This window comes from Falco rusticolus, chromosome 6, assembly GCF_015220075.1.
Source record: "Falco rusticolus isolate bFalRus1 chromosome 6, bFalRus1.pri, whole genome shotgun sequence".
NCBI classification, from domain to species: domain Eukaryota; kingdom Metazoa; phylum Chordata; class Aves; order Falconiformes; family Falconidae; genus Falco; species Falco rusticolus.
Genome location: NC_051192.1, coordinates 78369632 through 78383758, shown reverse-complemented (window position 1 = coordinate 78383758; position 14127 = coordinate 78369632). Strand labels below are relative to the sequence as shown.

General features: G+C 37.8%; 1 protein-coding gene across 3 annotated transcripts in view; it reads right to left on the bottom strand.

The window, feature by feature from the left end:
- The window catches only part of FAM135A (family with sequence similarity 135 member A), a 94284-nt gene that overhangs the window by 15929 nt on the left and 64228 nt on the right, over window positions 1-14127 (bottom strand). For all 3 annotated transcript variants that reach the window (XM_037393173.1, XM_037393174.1, XM_037393176.1), the window contains 6 exons: window positions 14024-14097; window positions 13568-13722; window positions 10990-13306; window positions 8774-8934; window positions 6983-7074; window positions 4834-4931 (listed from right to left, as the gene is read on the bottom strand). In XM_037393173.1, the coding sequence (XP_037249070.1) occupies window positions 4834-4931; window positions 6983-7074; window positions 8774-8934; window positions 10990-13306; window positions 13568-13722; window positions 14024-14097 (2897 nt within the window). The remainder of the gene's footprint in view (window positions 1-4833; window positions 4932-6982; window positions 7075-8773; window positions 8935-10989; window positions 13307-13567; window positions 13723-14023; window positions 14098-14127) is intronic.

Below are 14127 nucleotides of genomic sequence, written 5' to 3'. Positions count from 1 at the left end.
TTTCAAATGTAATTTCAAGACATGGAGAGAACAGACAACCGTCCAAAAATATACAATAGAACTGCCATGGCTGGATTGTGTCTGCGCCACAATATACCTGTAAGATCATCCTTCCCGTTTGCTCCGTATCACTACATTCATCAACAAAAATAGCTAAAACCAAGCTACCAGTAATATCGGTGTAAAATGCAGCACAAAAAAATTACTTGACTGTTTAATTGCTTCCCAAGCAAGAATTATTGACTCTGAAAATTCCAATTTAAAGGTAAATGAAAAAATTCAAACATTAAGTTATAGAATGGCAGGGCCACTCCTGAACTCCTAAACTCTGACATAATTATACATTTCTATGACACAATAGGCAAGTTGTTCCTTACTAAATATACAGTTTAAGCATATAGGTATATTCTTCCCGTTCGCTTTTACTATCAGATTTTCAGAATTGCTACAGTATCAGAAATTCTTTGCTACAGCTTGCTATACTTGCCTAACTAATTTAGAAATGAAAGGTATGTATCCTCTGTGCTGTCAGCACAACAGCAGCACGTTTGCAAAATACTGAACTGCTGACTCTCTTGAATACTAAAATTTAAAACTATTCTCTCAGAATCCATCATAAAGTCCACACAAGAAAAACAAAACCTTAAGTTTCTTTAGGAACAAGAAAATGTCCACAGAATTTGAGTTTATCCTGAAAATGACCTCCATGACATAACTGCTCTTGAATAGAAGAGCTTATTTTCTAAAGATGATGTGAACATTAGCAGAGATGTTTTCTTGACAGTTCATCCACTATTTACTAAATGCCATAAAGGGATGAGAAACTATTTCTATTGTACCATAGCAAAAGACAATTTTGTCACTGGAAAAAAAATCCAGTGATCCATCAATCGATCCTATCATACCGAAGAATATGGGCAAACCTAAACCAAAACTCCAGAAAAATCAAAGATCCATTTAGGAAAAAAAAAGCTGCTCCCAACTGGCTATGTGAATGTACCTCAAAGATTAAACACTTGTTCTTAATTTGGAAAGACTTAGAAAAATAAGAAAGGTTACAGTAATATATTGGGTTAAAATTTAGATATTTAGGTGAACACATAATAAGCCTTTATTTTCTAAGAGAGAAAGGTTTAAGGATTTGCTCAAATCAAAAAAGAAAAGGGATGAAAAGGAAAACCCTTCAAAAAGGGATTTCAAAGTGTAGACAAAAATGTAGCCAATTCTATTTGTCGTTTCAAATACCTGCAACCGTGGGATGCTCTGCAAAGCCCATGTATTTCTGAACAGTAGGTGGCAATATTACTGTCTTCTGAATACAAACTATCACTAACTCAACACACTGAAGTAACAGAATTATACTGGAGTATTTATATGCATTTATGGCACAAGTCTACCAATTCAGATCATTAAATTAGAAAATTAGAAGAGGTAAAACCTCATTATTCTGTGCTAACAAATGACAAGTCCTGTCCAACTATAAAAATTCATGGAAGAAAAAAGTCTATCAAAAGCCATAATCAAAAAGGTGCTGAAACAATGAACAACTGTTTTAATTTAATATATGCATAGCATTAAAAAATTGTTTTCTCTTCCTGTGAGCCAATGTTACTTAGGAAAGAGGATGACAAGCTGAATAATCCAACTGAGGTTAACATCCAATACAGGTCATCAGAAATTTATGTAAGACCTGAATGAGGAAAACAGTTTCTGAAATGACACTGTAAGAGCATGTGGTTTACTTGCTAACTATGCGATGTCCTGGAAGTGCTTCCATCCTCACATTTACTCAAAACTTGAATGGGTATGAGCGAGCAATTTCACTTGCTTCAAAGTCACATTAACTTTGAAGGTGGGACTGGTCCAGATGACCCCTTAGAGGTCCCCTCAACCTGAACTATTCATGATTCAGTTGTTTTATAAGACAAACTGCTGTTGGTTTGAATTGAGCTTCCAGTTCATGCCTGCTGCACACCTGTAGTGAGCACGAAGATTTTGTTCAGAGATCAATGCACATGTCGAATAGTGTACTGGTGCAATAACTGGTTTAGCTTTGGCATTACCAAAATTGTTGGTTCACTGAGGCTGACGCTACAGTATGGCCCTGGGTTCTGACGGTACACGGAGTGCCTCCTCTTCTTACATCAGGACAAGAATGTAGCACGGTAAATAGGATTTTGTCATTATCTGAAGACACGACATTTGACAGCACAGTAACTCAGAACTTCCCTTGACTTGTCTTGGCCTGAGCTGATTTTAGTTTGTTTTAGCGTGACAACAATCATCTGGCAGTGAAGTAACAACTCAGGCTGTCTAAAGCCACTTTACTTTCACTATAGTTTCTATTAATAACCAGTAGTTATTCAGTGTGGTTTGAACTGCGTGTCACTAGAATACAGTGTCGTATGGAAGAGTCCAGACAGGTATCATATGCCAGAGGTCCCCAATGGTCTATTAACGGTCACTACAGAAGCAAAATCTTACAACTCAGGAAAGAAAGCCAGTATTGGGGATAACAGAGAAGGGGGGTGGGGGGTGGGGAGAGTATATGGGAAACTAAAGAAAGAACATGTGGGCAGACTGAAAATACGGAAATATGAAAATAAATCCAGGCAGATCCAAGGCCAAGGAGGCAAAACCGCCACTGTGAGCATCGTTCTCCTTACACTGAAGCCCCAGGATGTTAACATCCCACTGCTTTGGGAAGACAGAAACTACCGAACTTAGGATCCAGACAGCTGCTGGAAGAGGAGCCTACCACCTGAGAAAAGATACTTAGAAAGTTTCTGTATAGCAACTTTAGTCATATTAATAATCACAGAGTCATAGAATCATTTTGGTTGGAAAAGACCTTTAAGATTGAGTAAGGCGACTTTTCTGCATTAATTTGGACTATGAATTTTGGTAGTACTATAACTAGACCAATAGTAACTTTTTGCTGCATTTTTAATGAGACTATTAAAAGACTAACTGGACTAATAATAGATTCTTAGCTCTGCATAAGAAGTGTGTTCTCTTTTGCTGTAACAAGACTTTCAGTGTAAAAGAGAGACTGAACAGGTATTTCAAACACACAGTGATGTCAGGTTTTTTGCCATACAGAATCATTATAGGTCGGGAGACCGATTTCTAATTTGACTCAGCTATTGAGCAGCATCTGTACAGAGAACACTTCCTTTAGCAGACAGGGAGATTTTATGAGGAGAAATAGCATCGTTCAGGACAGCATGGCTAACTAGCACAAAGTCCACTTTCTTTACAGTGGGATAGCCAAAAAGAGGTAGGAATGCATCGGCTACTTCAACAGAGGATTTCTCAACAGTACTTTCCCGGGCTTTCTGGTTCATTCCTTCAAGGACTTGCATCTAAGCACATTTCTTTCTGAAATTTCCCTCACATAACTACCAGGAAACAGCTGCAGAATTTGCTCATAGGTTTAACTTTCTCATAAGAAAAACTAAAGTTGAGAGATGAGACACTTCTGCTTTGCAGGGCCAAAGACAAGTACACACTTCGAAAAGGAAACTAAAATAAAAATTGGTAATTTCTGTTTTCTTTCAAGTGACAAGTAATAAATAAAACTGAAAAAATATTTACAAATTGAGAGTTTCATGAGAGAAGCAAACCAAAAGCAAACAAGAACTCAATTCTCAGGTACGAACAAGAAGGTAACTGGGTGGGTTTGTTCATTACAGCCTTCAGACCACAGCATGGGAGGGAAGATACCAGCGTGTGCTGGTGGGTTACAGAACTCTCCTCTCCCGTAGGGAGGGTGCTAACATGCAGTCTGCATAATACAAATACGATCACACAGTGCTTTTTAAGTCATTGATTTAGATGAAATTAACCATGTCAGATCTTGCCTATCTGAAAACAGAAACATTTGTTTAAAAAGTGAAATTATGTTTAAACATGTTAGATGTTTTGCCTAGCCGAATAAGGCCTACCAAGCACATGGGTATACAGAAACCTGTAGGAAATGCATGTGAGCAGCAAGTCAAAAACCTCTCCAGATGTACAATTTGAGTATGCCTAAACAAAAGAAGTCAGGCTTGAATTTGCTCCTTTCATCTATCAATGAGCTAACTCCAGCAACACGGTTGGGTTCGTAAGGTAGTCTGCCCAAAATGGTGTACCCTCCTTTGAGAAAATAAATGGAACAGGTATTCCCTGGAAGTAACTGGAAAAGGAAAGAGGAATGCAGAGACTGGACTAAGCCTTCTATTAAGATGTAAAAGATGCTTTTTAGCAGATGAAACAATCAGAAAACATCAAAATGATGGAGTATTTCTTTTCACACAGCCGTCCTTCAACATCCCAGATAAGCGAATTTCCCTGTAGGAATGGCAAGGTAGACAGTCTGCTACGTCATGCTTGAAGCGAATTTCCCTGTAGGAATGGCAAGGTAGACAGTCTGCTACGTCATGCTTGGTGAAGAGACTACAAAATCAGAAGAAAACTATTTTTTTTTTTCTTGACATAGCACTATTACAGTTTCCTTCTACTTTCTCAAAGTATCATCTGATTTTCTGCAGAACCCTACCATGCAGGATCTGAGGAAGGACAGGACAGCAGCTCCTTAAATGCAATACTGAACTCTGCCCTAAAGCCACCAACAGGACTAGGTCAGCTTACAGCACTGTTCAGTCTTCTTTCAGCTGGGAATTCCCTCTCTCTCCTTTGTCCTCCTTTCCCCTGTTCCTCCCCCTCCCTGAATTTCTCTTTCCCACTTTCCCGTCTCTCTTTTGGCCGGCTCCTGAGCATCACAGTTCAGAACAACACAGGGCTCTAGTTTTAAGTTTATTTCTATAAATAGTATAGAACAGATATTACCTGATTTTTGAAAGGGTTAGATTATAAATTTGTATATACTGTATAATTTCATCTAAAAGGCGATCTGTCATGGAATCAAAATCAGCAAAGGTATCATTCTGTAAAATAAAAGAAATAAAAAATAATAACTGTATTTTCTAATGCAGCAATATACATTCTGCATTCAGTCTGAATTCTTATTCCCCCGTGTTTTGATCAACAGCACACAAATAAAAGCATATTAACTTTGAAAACAAACACTACAGCTAGTAATTTTAATTTTTTCCAAGTTTTTTTCCTTGTAACATGGAATAATGTGATACACATTTTACTCTAAAACTACTTTCTTCTAATACACCAAACCAAATCTTAACATTAGACAGCCAGCCTTACTTCTTTCTAAGCCTTCCCCTACACATAATCTTATCTGTAGTGAAACAGAAGGTCAAACTGCATATTTAGAACTAAATCACACTACCCATGAAATAGAAATAAGACAATTACTGCAACAGCAGAAAGAGTCTACATTAGTACTGTTTATTCAAAACAAAACAAATCCTTAAAGCCTTATTCCCAGTTCATAGCTGATTCTCTACAATGACTGGCAGTAAGAAATCAAAAAAAAAAGGTAAGCAAAGGCTGCCTAAAACTTCTCAACACAAGTTCCAAAGGTTCTGTGCTAAACTCTGTGGTGCTCAACATACTCATAAATGATCTGGGAAAAGGAAGGAGGAGATGAGATGTTGGAGTTTGTAGATAAAACCAAATATCTAGGATACTCAAATCTAGAACCGACCAGAATTTCAGAAAAGACTTACAGTACTGCATGCCTGGGTGATAAAACGGCAAGAAAGGCAAAACAATGTTACATAGGGAAAACTAGCCCTAAATATATATGCAAACAATCTACACATCTGTGTTCTATATAATCAGCTATGTTAGGAAAGCAAGGAAAGAACAGAAAATATCAATACAGCATTTCGTAAGTCCATAGTGCACAAGCATCTTAAATGCCCTAATTCTGATCATCCTATTTTAAATGACAAGAAGTTTGAAAGCAGGCAGGGAAGGATAACATGAATGACCAGAAACTGTTTCACATGTGATCCTGAGAAATACTGAATGGACTAAGTCAGTCTCTTCAATTGCCTCCTGATAGGAGAAATTATACTTTTTTATAAAATAATTAACTGAAATGGGAAATAGGTAATGATTATTGACCATTTTTTTCCCAAAACAAGCTGGAAGATTTGTTTAAATTTCCGTCTTTACAACTGAATTAGTAATGCATATGAACCGTAGAATTAATCTCAGCTGTGTGCTATGGAAACTGGAAGTAAAAACATTCAAAAAAAATCAGCCAACATTAAGGAGCAAAGTCCGCCAGTAGCTATTAGACTCAGTGGTCTCAATGGAATTCCCAAATCAGAAAGTTTCAGAACTGCTGACTGCCAAAACCTACAAGGCTAGAGAAGAGAAAGCATGGCTTGGTGCCTGTCCAGCCTGTTCCGCAAAGCATCCCAGCAGCTATCACCAGAAAACCACTGCTTTGCTAAATGAACCTTTTGTTTGAGCCACTGAAGACTCTTTGTTCTAATTCATCCTGGAAGTATGTCTAATACAGTTTGTAACACACAAAAAAATGTAAAAAATTGTCTTCTGAGCTTTGCCAAGTTTACTTCATGTGAAAATAATAAAATTCACAAATGTGCAACACGAACTAATTTGATATTAGTTCAGTGTCATGATGTGAATCTCACAGTACACTGACAAAGGAACAAGAGACAGGTATTTCGTATTTCTCAGATCCTCTGAAATAACACTTCTCCCTTCTTGCCATACCAGTTTTCACTATCACCATTTTTACCATTAATATTGAGGGTACTTTATCTACAATCCTAACTGATTATGCTGAGAACTTAGGAGATATTAGTACATACAAGGAAATGGCAGCGACAAATGTTAGTCCTTATGTATTTACCTTCACTATCATACTAGGTTTTGTAATTACTTTAACGCAAGCCACAGATCAAATTATGGACTCCACAAGAACACAGTAAAAATATACAAAATATGGTAAACTGCAACACGATACTGCCATTAAATAAACATGTCTGAAGATGTACACTGCTTATTGCTTTCCATAAATTCTTTTTTTGTTGGCAAATACCTGATTCCTTTCGGACATAAGAAAATCTATTCTCCCTCCAGGCAGCCCTAGCTCAATGTAAGTCTTCACTAATCTCAGATCCGCGCTGTTACCTTAAAAAGAAAAACAATCAAGTGTTAGATACCGCAAAGTTAACTTGCAATAAAAGCACTTGGAATACTCAAAAGAACCTCTGGCACAATTTTATACTTAAATACAGCTAACGATATTCTTAGCCCTAATTAAAATTCAGTAAGACTCAGGAAGATAAACTGCAATGCCAAATGCAGTGACAAAATGGTCTATAAAAAATGACATTCAATGCAGACACTGTTTTAAAAATGCAAGGATTTAGGAAGTCATATTTGATTTTGTCTTAGCATCCAACAGATGCATAGCACTGTGAACATTACGTTCTTGAAAACCTAATTATTTTGATAAAAGTCAATTAAAGAACTCAGAGCTAGCTTAAAGCATTCAGTGAAGGAGTAAGGAATATGGGCAAATTGTCAACATTTTCATAGAATAAAAAGGCAGAGTGGACTGTTAGCAGATAAAGACACATTTAGACTGGTACCCAAGACAACAAATGCTAGTTTAACTAGCATTCTGAATATTTTTCTACATCAGTGATCACATAAGCTTTTGAAGAAAGAGTACTCTTTCTGCCTTAATTAGAGTGTAAGATTTTTATTTAAATCTGTTATTAATAAGAAAGAACTTCTATGAATCGCCATTTCATAAGAAAATTCTAACTATAGGGATTCTTCTAAGGCTTCAAAGACATGCTTTTTTAACAACAGTTTTTTTGGCCAAGTTAACATTTGTGTCAATTCCAGCCATGCAACAGCACTTGAACATCTGCACTAGTAAGAAGGAGTTCTGTTTTAGATGTGGAAAGGCTACTTTCTGCCCAGAGGAAGAAAGAAAGAAAAAAAAAAATTAGGAATTTGAAAAATCAACAAGGCAGCTGTGCAGTGTTGGTCCAGTCCAATATTCTATCCTACTGCCCTCTTGTGTTTCCTTACATTGTTAATTTAAGAAGCATCTCAAAAAAAGACAAAAACATTGATGGCACAAAGCTATGAATACCTTAACTAGAGGGGATATTATTCTTTAGTATGTGCAAATGCTTTGAACTAAAAGCAGGTAAATACATTCAAGCTATTTAAACTTTCTAATCCTTTCAATTAGCAAGAGATTTTCTCATTTCTACTACTGTAGAGTCTTCATCCTTGGAAATATTGCAAACCCCAGCTGGTCTGGGTCCTGGGCACCTGCTGTAATTGACCCTGCTTTGAGCAGGGGAGTTGAACTAGGCAATCTGCAGAGACCCCTTCCAACCTCAACCATTCTGTGATTCAGCAATCTAAACTTTTAAAACTTTGTAAACACTTGACTGTATTTTATGTACTGTTTTTTCCTAACAATATACATATATTTTACTTTCCTTGACAATGTAACATTGAAAATTCTGAACAAAAGTGTTTTGTTAGTAACTCCACTCTATTACCACAACACAGACACATACCTGTATGATGTGAAAAACTGGAAGATGTATCTAGTGTGAACTATGCCATGAAACGGGTTTATGTGCATGAAAGTTTTACTAAAGACAAATGTTACATGGAATTCCTAATTTAAACGATTCTATGGAATGTGCTGTCAGATGCAGCAGTACTATGTCATATTCCCATTTCCCTCCAGTGAATCTATTTCAAAGTGTTCAGTTAAGAGTTCAAATGACAAAAGCTAAACCTGACCAGTACTCTGGACTGCTATCTCATTTCAGTATCACATTTCCCAGCGTACCATCTAGGCCATGGACACAGACTATAAGATGTATTCCTTCTTCTGAACAGTCATCCTCTTCCATACTGAAATAAGGTATCGAAGAAGCCAGTTTGAAAACATCGCTATACATAAATCCAGGAAGTTTAAGTTGCTTCAATTCTTCTTTAGCCTGTAGGAAACTGGAACAAAATCGTATTTATGACAAAACAACATTTACTGTTGCCAGACAAATATAGGGTCTCCTAGGATACAGTTTTCTACTGTCTTTTTACTTTATCTTCTATGTAATTGACATGAAAGAAAATATATTTATCAAATTACCAACTTCACAAAAGAAGCCAGTTCCTCAAAATATTTTTATTGTAGCTTCCTACAGCCCCTTTTCCTCTGTAACAAAATCCATATCCCAGGCTCTACTGTCTTCTCCTTTGAACATCTCTGCAAACTCTGAAGTGTTTCTGAAACCACTGAAGATTCTGGTTCTGCTCTTGAGCAAGCAACAGCTTTGTTTAAATGCAATAACAAAATTACAGGAATTATAACCAACTAGAAGTCAATGTAAAGACTTCCACTGACTTTTGATAACTCTTGCCAAATTTAAATCTATTTCCTAGGTCAGCAGAGCGCTGGAGCCAGTGCTGTAATTGTTCACCAGAAAATCCCTCTGGTAGGCTGAATAACTGATAATTGCTTCAGAAGCAGCCAGATCCAGACCTCTGATCTTTTACATGTTATATGAAGGCATACAAGACACGGTTTCTAACAGCTGAACTCCCCACATGCTAGGAATTCCCTGTATTCCTCCCTTTCTTCCCCTTCCCTCAGATTTTTGCATGACCTTCTTACCTAATTAATTACGTATCAGTTTCCCTGTAGCACTTCAAGCTTTATGCTTCCTTATGCTTCTTCCCCTCTATCACATATTCTATATAATCCCTCACAGTGTCATGCTGTATCCTGTCCTCTTCCACCTGCTCACTGTTTTCCTCCCATTCCACTTTTTGTTCTGTTTCCCAGCTTTATCTTTAGCCCATTCCTCACTAACTGGCAGGATCAAGCCTCAGTGAAGTCAGCCTAAACAGAAACTACTGCAAGCAGTTGGTCTGACTGCTCTGCAGCAGAAGTTACTTCGTTTGTACTCAAGGCATGTTTTCTGCAATGAACATACCAAGGCTGGTTCTCTGCGGAGCAGATCACATCCTCTGGAATTATCCAGTCCCCAGTTATCTCACACACTGGGAGACTCTACTTTCCCCAAGGCCAAACCTTGATTTTATGCCTAGTTGCCTCTTTTATTGTTACAAAACACCCTAAATACCCTCTGCTTTTCATTCCTCCCATTGCATGCCAGTATACCCTCCAGTATTTCAGAAGCTACTTTTCTGTCCACTTCTAACCTGCTTTCCTCCACCACAATTCAATCCTTCTTTCTGTTTTCAGCTGCTTACCACAAACTATCTGGTCCTTTGTCTCCTCTGCCTGCTTAGCGTTCTCCTTGTTTCTACCTCTCTTCCAAGATTTCTTCTTTCTGATAGCAAGTTTTACTTCCAATGCAACACATTAGGCTGCTGCTTCCCATGCTCAGTTAGCAGCAGGGGGTTATCAGGGAAACTCCTATGTTTACAGCAAGAGGAGGTACCATCTGGGATCCCTGATGTTGCTCTAAATTTGGCTTTCCTGGTATCCAAATTGCAATGTAATTTAAAGCACTATGGTCTCCAAGGTGTTACATTTTGGGTATTTGAAGTTAAGATTTAAAAATAAGGCCCTCAACTTGGCTTGCATCGCACATTTGCTTCACTTAACTAATTTGATGGACAACCAGTTACAGAATGTTTTTGTTTTTAAACTCAAAGCATATTTTCCTATGCTTGCTATTTTAACAGCTTCCATTTCATAAAGCACCATTTTTATGCTCAGTAACCATTACAACATCACTTTTCAGCCAAATTATCCTATTTTTAAAAAGGAACATACTAAAGCAACAAAATAAAAACATCGTGTTTTGCTTGAAGTTTGTTGAACCACAAGAAATTACAAGATAACTGATCAAAGGAATTCAGTACTAACACACTTTCTATACGAACATCTAAAATGCGATGCTACTTGAGCATGCAGAATCCACAAGCCACAGTCCTGGGGGCACCCTAGAGCATAACCACACTTCTTTTCCCCTTTTATATATCAACATCATTTCTAAAAGTAAAAAGTTTTGTTTTAAAACAACCACTTACGCTAACATTTGAGGTTTTGGGGAGCTTTCATACCAGGAAACAGATGAAGCTGAGCTGTAGGATGTGCTGCCTGGCTGTTGTGTAATTGCATCAGATTTATTCCTTGAAGAACAGATAACATTGCAAGGAGAGTCTCTCAGAGAAGAAGGAAACGACAGACAACCAGGCGTACAGACAGGAGGCACAGTCATCCCGTCTCGCAGATGCCCACTATCAATCCTTTCAGATTTCAGGGCTCTTTCTTCTGCTGAGCCATGATCCTGGTCAGCACTGGAAGCTCCATCTAATATACTATAGTCTGTTTCTTCATAATACCCGTTTTCAATCATTTCCTGATCATCCTCCTCTTCCTCGTCTTGTTGGGAAGAGCAAATAATTTGTTTTTCATATGTTTCCTTTTGAGGGCTAACAGGATTGCTGTTGTCCATAGGCCAAATATCTGAAATATCTGTGCTGCTTCGAGAGCCAAAATAGTTTTCAACAAGCCCTTGCTTTACCATGTCAGTACTACTGGTTGGAGAAGGATTATCTGTACCAGTTTCACTTTTCGCTACTGACAGTTCTTCAGTTGTCTCCTTTAGTTCTAAAGGCTCGTTATGTTTTCCTTCATTTGTTTTTTCAACTTCATACACTGCATCTACAGATGAAGAACCTGAAACAACACATGGCTCACCCATACAAGTAATTTCCAAATGCAATTTAACTGTTTCTTCTGCAATGTTAAGATGCCTTTCAAGGTCCTGAGAGTCCTCACAGGTTGTGCCAAGGTCTGCCTGTGGGCTGTAATTTTTCACATCAGTAGACGTATCCTCACCTGAAACAACTAAGTGTAAAAGATCTTTTGTTCCTGAGAGTGAGGAATGTATAGACAGAGTTTTGCTATCTGAGTACCCTGAAAATATAACACACGGTTGCTGCAAATTGGTGTTTGATTTTTTACTGTCATCACATTTTGGCAAGTCAATTGCTCCAAGATCCAGCACTGTTTTACTGTCACTTAGCTGGCATTCAGGTACAACAGATATCTTTGAATTCTCATCAGGTGACAGCTCATCATCATCTGAAGGCAGAGAATTTATGGATGTCAGCGATGACTGTATTTCACTTACAGCACTGGTACTCTCAGTACAATGGCTTTCTATTGTGTTTTTTATAGCACAGTCTGGTTTTAGTAAAAGCTGAGGAAATACTCTCTCACCATTGTATGCACTTTGCCCTTGAACATTTTCAAAAACCTGATCGGGGTTGGGGTGAGTTGCAAAAGAACTTGGTTCACTTTCTACACCCGAATCTGAAAACCTAGAAGAGGCATATGTCACGCTAACATCTGGTAATTTAGTCATGTCTCCACTTGCAGAAAGTTGACTTTCTTTTGTAGAAAGAGTAGGCTGATTGCTTCTCATTTTTGTCAAGATGTCACTGGTTTGTCGGAAGTTTCTTTCGTGGACATCCTCCTTTTCAAGCACTGGTTCATGTTCTCCTGAACTCAATTTATTTCCAGATTCTGAAGACTGAATATTGGGTGTCTGCAAATCCTCTCTTGGCGCTCCATCTTGCGGAAACTCAGCCCATGACCCGATGTGAACAGTTACTTTCTCCCCTTCATAGGGATTCCTACTACTTGGTTTGACCTCAATTGTCCTGACTCCTGAGGAAGGTGGTTGACTTCCATGACAACCTTCAAGTGTACCTCTGGGTTTTAGAGCACTATCTGCTTGTATAGCTCCAGAACCTGTCTGGGAGATAGTAAGTCTACCAAAAATAGCCAAATTTTCACAATGCACAGGGCTACCCGGACCTGGTTGGATACCTTCAATCTTGGCAGTCTTTTCCTCAGTTCCAGATGGCAAAAATGGAAGTTCTCTTTGACTTACTTGCCTGGTGCAGGTCTTTGTATCACAAGGAAATCCATCTAATGTAGGGTCCAGCCCCTCATTAGCATTGTATGAAGGCCTGCCTTCAGAGCTTCTAGAGGTATCTTCCAGTGCTGCACTTTTCAAACATTTGTAGCCTACTAAGACCACTGAGTCCTTGGAGTTCTGTTTCACAACTTTTTTTGTATTTTCAGGTTTCATTGTTTTCATGAGCTTAGTAACCTTAACTTTGGATTTATTTGCATCTTCATTTTTCCCTTTCAAAGTTTTTGTCAGCATCTTTTCACTTTCTGAATGCCAAAGGTTGGAGGCACCTGCAGGTCTTATTTTCAGTTCTGGGCTAGTAAAACCAGCTACAAAACCTTCTTCAGCTTCAAATTTATCGAGTTTATTGGACTCTGACCTTGGAAGACTTTGAACTACCAACCAGGGTACATCCAGATCTTTTACCCAAAAAAGCAAGAGGGAGGGGGGGAAGAAAGAAAAAGGATTGTTTATAACAAGATTATGCAGGTAACTGAAACTATGAAACACCAGTAATTACAAAACTTTGCACATCCTCAAAAGTCAAACTAAAGAAATGTTTCCTAGCAAATAAATATACTCCTTTAAAGCCAGCAAGAAATGTAGAGAAAAATACTCAGGGTTTACATAATTTTTTCTCATTTCTTCAAAAAGAAAACTGCACTGTGAGGTGTGTTTACCTTCAGTAATTGAATCTAAATATCGATCTTCAAAGATTATAGGCAAGGAGTTCATATCTCCATCTAGTTCACTGCATTCAATAGGGAGGGGTGGAAGAGAACTGCAGAAAGAAGTATTTTTGATAGCTGCACACATCTGTAGATGACTTTGAGCACTGAAAAAAAGGAAGCAGTCCTACGTGAATACAACAGAACTATTTATTTTTACATTAACAGTAGTTTAATTCACTTTAATAGAAACTTTTCTACTAATTAGTTAATAGCTTTAATAGTTATTTACTAATTATTTAATAACTTCTTATATAACTTTCATTAAAAAACTTCAAATCTATATTTAGAACATAGGTTTCTCTTGAACTTGTTATGGAAGTATTTTTGCAAGACTACTTCTACACAACAAACTACAGAATAATAGTACTACATGCTACATACTGTGCACTTCAAAAAGCTACTCACTGAAGTTCTTGATAGGCAAGGGCAGCTTGCCTAGGATGCTCAAGACAAAAGAATGCTTCTGCAAATCTGCGCACCTGCAAGATCCAAATTAGCCAAGAGTTTAT